This window comes from Galeopterus variegatus, unplaced genomic scaffold (genome assembly GCF_000696425.1).
Source record: "Galeopterus variegatus unplaced genomic scaffold, G_variegatus-3.0.2 Scaffold483, whole genome shotgun sequence".
Taxonomy (NCBI): Eukaryota; Metazoa; Chordata; class Mammalia; order Dermoptera; family Cynocephalidae; genus Galeopterus; species Galeopterus variegatus.
In genome coordinates this window covers 354,051-359,116 of record NW_007726594.1, presented here as the reverse complement: position 1 = coordinate 359,116, position 5,066 = coordinate 354,051, and the positions used below count along the sequence as shown (strand labels likewise).

Here is a 5,066-nt window from a genome sequence, read left to right as displayed (position 1 = left end):
AAAAATTCCCCCTTGCCCCTTGCAGTCCCCCCCCCCCCCCCAAATGATCTACTTTCTATCACTATAGTTTTGCCTTTTCTAGATTTTCATTACAAATGGAATCTTAACATAGTAAGATCATTTTAATTTAAAGGCGGTATAGCAGAAGAAAATAATTTTAGCCAGGAGCTACAGGTCTAATTCCTTCCATTTGTATATGACAGGGACTTGCCATGAGGTGTTGAAGCCTTGTTTCACTGACTTGGAGAGACTGGACCTAAATGGCGCAGCATGACTTTGCTCCAGCCTGGCTTAATTTTCCTACTCCACCATCATCAACAAAGGTACTCTTTTCTGCATCTCTCTTTTTGGTTTTTTTTTGTCTGCCACTTTCATGTTCTACACAAATGTAATCAAAACGAAGACTTCATGTCTTTGTAGAGAAGTACATTTATATTACCTAAGTTATTTCATATTTAACTTTTTGGCCGTATTAGATAAAAAGCCAGTTTTCAGTATACCCATCAACACACTAAACCGTTTACTTCAAAATTGTCTTTTGCAGTAATCAAAGTTCCATGTATTTTAATTTATACCAGTCAGTTACATTGAACATTACGTATGCATCTTACCTTTTTCTATAGTTTTTTTTTTTACTACCTTATATTGATTTCCTTTTTAAATAATAATGATACCTAACACATGGTGTACTTCAGTTTTTAAACTGCTTTGCCAAATATTATCTAAATTGAACATAATTCCATGAATGTGGTGGTTTAGAATTATTCTTAGTCCTTATGTACTCATTTTAAATATTGATCTACTTTATCCACAGAGAGAAAATGGAATGAATAGGGTGTGCACAGTTATCCTGGGAAGAAGGTGGTTTTATCAGGGCTGTCTTTGACTTGTCTTTTTCCCTAATCTCTGTAAAGCTGTCAGCTTCATTTGATATTACACCCATCTGTTAGGCTCCATTAATTGGCTGTTGATTACTCTATTGTTCTTAATAATGCCTGGGGCATAACGTTTTCTGTGCTCTGATCCAGTTTAATTAGGACTGGGGTGGTTTTTGAAGTCCATCTTCGGAGGTTTGTTCTGAATCCAGTAGGGCTCTCAACTATCTGCCTGGTTCTCTCTGAACTATCTGGCCTATGGTTTAGCTTATTGCTCTTCAGTGAGAGGAGCTACCAGCCTTCTCTTGTTTTTTCATCACCAAGGTCTCCATTGTTTCTGAGATCATCCTTAGGCTTGAACTTTCTTCCTAGGCTCAGTTTCAACACCCTGTGCAAAGTCTCTGAGCTACTACTACAGGCACTGGTTGGGGCAGTAGCCTGTGGTCTTTTCAGTTTGCCTCTCAGTGTATAACGTCTACCCTTTTAAGTAGCTGTAGCAGGGGCAATTGGGGCCTCAGTATTCTTGGCCTGATGAAGCTGGGGTAGAGCTTTCATCCTGTGAGTGGGGGATGGGCAGAGGAAAGGAGCCCCTGATTTCTCGACTACACTCACCAGGAACTTACCTTCTTCAATTGGGAGTTAGAGGGGATGAAAAATGCTGGCAGCTTGTCCCTCCCAGTGAGCTGTAACCCTATTTTAGGAGCTGAGAGAGGAGGGAGCCCTGTCTTTTTGGTCACATCTGACCAGAGTGGATGAGAAGGGTAGTGGGTTGTGGCTTAAGAAGTTCTAGTAGTTCTAACAAGCACAAATGGTGAAATCTATTTAAAAAATAAGCAGCTAAGTATTTAAAGTCTCTGAAAGTAGTCCTAAGACAACATAGCAAATGAAGAAAATCTACTAAAACTTGGTAAGAATTTCTGTACTATTCTTCTGATAACCTGTTTTAACCTTTTCCTTGTAGGTATTATTTTTTAAAAAATTCGAGATTTTTGAAGTCTTTCCATATATTTGGAAGCTTTTTCTACATAAATAAGTATTTGGCACATGACTAAAATTTCAGGAGTAATGTGAACTTTGTGACAGTGTTACATATCAGGACTAACTTAAGAAATGTTCTTTTTACTTCAAAATAAAAATAGAAATAGAATAATTTGTACAGATATATTTACAAGCATCCAAGACTTGTAAGGTATTGAAATTATCTATTTTCAAGAAGTGCTAAGAAGAAAGTTCTCCAAGCAGAGTGCTAGAAATGGGCTTTTTTGTTAGATTATATGCCACTAATGATTCCTTTTAACCAGTAGTCTGATTGTAAAGTGGAAAATACCAGTATTTTTCTTGTTATAAAAGCCATAATATAATATTCTTTGATTAGTTTACCTTGTGGGGAACTTTTGATGGGTCTTTCTTCCAGCTTTGTCTGATGTGCAGATGTAAAACAACTGTAGGTGGACATAGATGCAATTGTCTAAATATTTGCCTCTAAATAATGAAATTAGAGGAGAAAGAGTCCATATAATTAAAAATTTAACCCTTTATTTCCAGAAAAAGTAAATTCTTATCTTTCTCATAACAGTTAATTTCTTATCACTTTAGAGATTTTTTTCACAGTAATTTATACATTGGGTTTAGTCAAGCAATGTTCATTGTGAGTAAATAGTAAATTCTATAGATATTTTGACTTTTCTAGACTTATATAAGCCTTGTGTAAAAAGGAAAAAAAAAAGCAAATCGTTGTTCATCTACTCTCAATACTGATTACTTCTCAGACCAGATATGTGTGGGATTCCCTCCTATATACCAAGGAATTCTTCAGCAGACACCAACTGGGCATCCTATAATTCACTTCAATTTTGATGTTGTCTACCTGGAATTAGTGTTGGATCCCACAGGTTGAAGGCTCAGTTCCACAAGACTCTCCCCACTTCACATGCCAATAGCAAGTCCAGATCACTCGTACGTCTGACCCGACTGGCTACAAACCAGGGTCCTTGCGACCCCCTCCTTTTATTTGACTAATGCTAGGATGACTCAAAGAACTCAGGGGAAACACTTATGTTTCTCAGTTTATTATAAAGGATACAGATGAACGGATGGATAGGCTGAGGTACGGGTATGTGTGTGGAGCTTCCATGCCCTCTCAGGGCATACCACCCACCCTGCACCTTCGTGTGTTCACCAACCCAGAAGCTCATCAAAACTAGTTTTCCAGGAGTTTCTGTAGAGCCTGATCTTCAGCCCCTCTACTCCCACCCTCTCCCTGAGGTTGGTGGGTGGGGCTTAAAGTTCCAACCCTCTAATCATTTGGTCTTTCTAGTGACTTGCCTCATCCTAAGTAGCCTCTTTAGCATAAACTCAGGAGTTATCCTAGGAGCTCATTATAAATAATAAAAGAGACACTTCTTTCACTCAGGAAATTCCAGGGGTTTTTGGAGCTCTATGACAGGAATGTGGACAAAGACCAAATATAATTTGCAGAGACTCATCCTAATTACATGCTCTATAGTGCTTTATTACTACATTGTTTTCTACAATGCTCTATACTTAAAATTACTCTAAAGGTACTATATTAAATCTAAGGAGTCGTTTATTGTAAGATGCCCTTTTTATGTTCTACTTTGGAAGAAAGAAAAACATTGTCAGTTAAACTAGTGTGCGTACATTTTAAAAGCAATCTCAATTTCAGAAATGATAAAATGTAGAAAACACTTTCGTAGTAACTTGAGGACTTGGAATTGGTTAGAATCAATCCAGCTGGCCTAAGAGCTGTCTTCCATTTTCTTTTTTCCGTAGTGCAAAGGAGTCAAGAGAGGGCTTGATCATCTCTTTGTCTTTTAAGCTCCACCAAGCTGAGACATTTATCTCAGATTTTCAGACATATAGGCAGTTCTTATAAAATAGTTTATTAAAGTCAGCTCTTATGGGAACAGTTTTATAATTCAGAAATTTGTTCCCTGATAAGGACTTACCAGGTCTGTTAAATAAAAATTATAGGAGGCCATGGTTTTGGACTGATTTCCTGCACTACATCCCAAAACTAGGCTAGAAGTCAAAATGGAGCCACCCCTGCTAAGTTCCACATCACTGGATCTAAACTAAGTTGTGGCCTGATCTTCCAAGAAATCATGAGAGAGAGAGAACAGCCAATTTTCCAAATAGGCCAGATTAAATCTTCAATAGGCATGGTAATAAAGTTCTCTCTGCTTTAATCCTTAACACAAAAAGCATAGCCTGAAGTAACCTGATGTTAAGTAATCAGTTACTTTACTAATATTCTGTTTCCCTGTCCCCATCTTACAAGGAAAGTAACTTTGAAATGACCAATTCACTTTTTGTTCTTTGTTTCTGCTTTCTTCGGCTTTTCTGTCTATAAAACCAACCTCCTCTGCTCAGCTCATTGGAAAACTTGCCTGATTCTAGAAGCTCAGTAAAGCCAATTGAGGTTTTTAACTAAATTTGTTGTAAATCTATCCTTTGACAGTTCATAATAAGTTGAAAAATATGCATTGAAATGACAAAACTCTCCTAGACAATAGAATTTTAGAGTTTGAGGGTGGATTTTAGCAGTTATCTAAACTTACCTCTTTATTTTTTATACAATATGGATTTTTTTAACCGCTTTGCTGTTTTCACCTAGCTAATTAGAGTAAGCCTGGACTAGAATCCAGGACACATTTGCTATTCTGTGCTCTTTCATAGGGCTCATTTTGGAATTCTGTAAAATGATTAAAAATTCCATTTCAAGGGCCGGCCCATGGCTCACTTGGGAGAGTGTGCTGATAACACCAAGGCCATGGGTTCGGATCCCTATATAAGGATGGCCGGTTACTCACTTGGGAGAGCATGGTGCTGACAAACACCAAGTCAAGGGTTAAGATCCCCTTACTGGTCATCTTTAAAAAAAAAAAAAAAAAAATCCATTTCATAGACTATAAAAAGGGACTATTGGGCCGGCCCGGTGGCGCACTGGATAGTGCGCCGCTTGGGAAGCGCGGCGGCGCTCCCGCCCGAGGGTTCAGATCCCACATACAGACCGGTTCCCGCTCACTGGCTGAGCGAGGCGCGGGAGCAACACCGAGGGTTGCAATCCCATTGCTGGTCCCCGGTCCGGTACGGGGGCAACACTGAGGGTTGCTATCCGTTGCCGGACATGGAAAAAGACAAAAGACAAAAAAAAAAAAAAAAAAAGGG

General features: G+C 38.6%; 1 protein-coding gene across 3 annotated transcripts in view; it reads left to right on the top strand.

Annotated features, from left to right (window-relative positions):
• The window catches only part of GPBP1 (GC-rich promoter binding protein 1), an 88,448-nt gene that overhangs the window by 35,118 nt on the left and 48,264 nt on the right, over positions 1–5,066 (top strand). For all 3 annotated transcript variants that reach the window (XM_008569240.1, XM_008569239.1, XM_008569241.1), the window contains exon 3: positions 204–323. In XM_008569240.1, coding sequence (XP_008567462.1) covers positions 261–323 — 63 coding nt within the window. In that variant the 5' untranslated portion in view covers positions 204–260. The remainder of the gene's footprint in view (positions 1–203; positions 324–5,066) is intronic.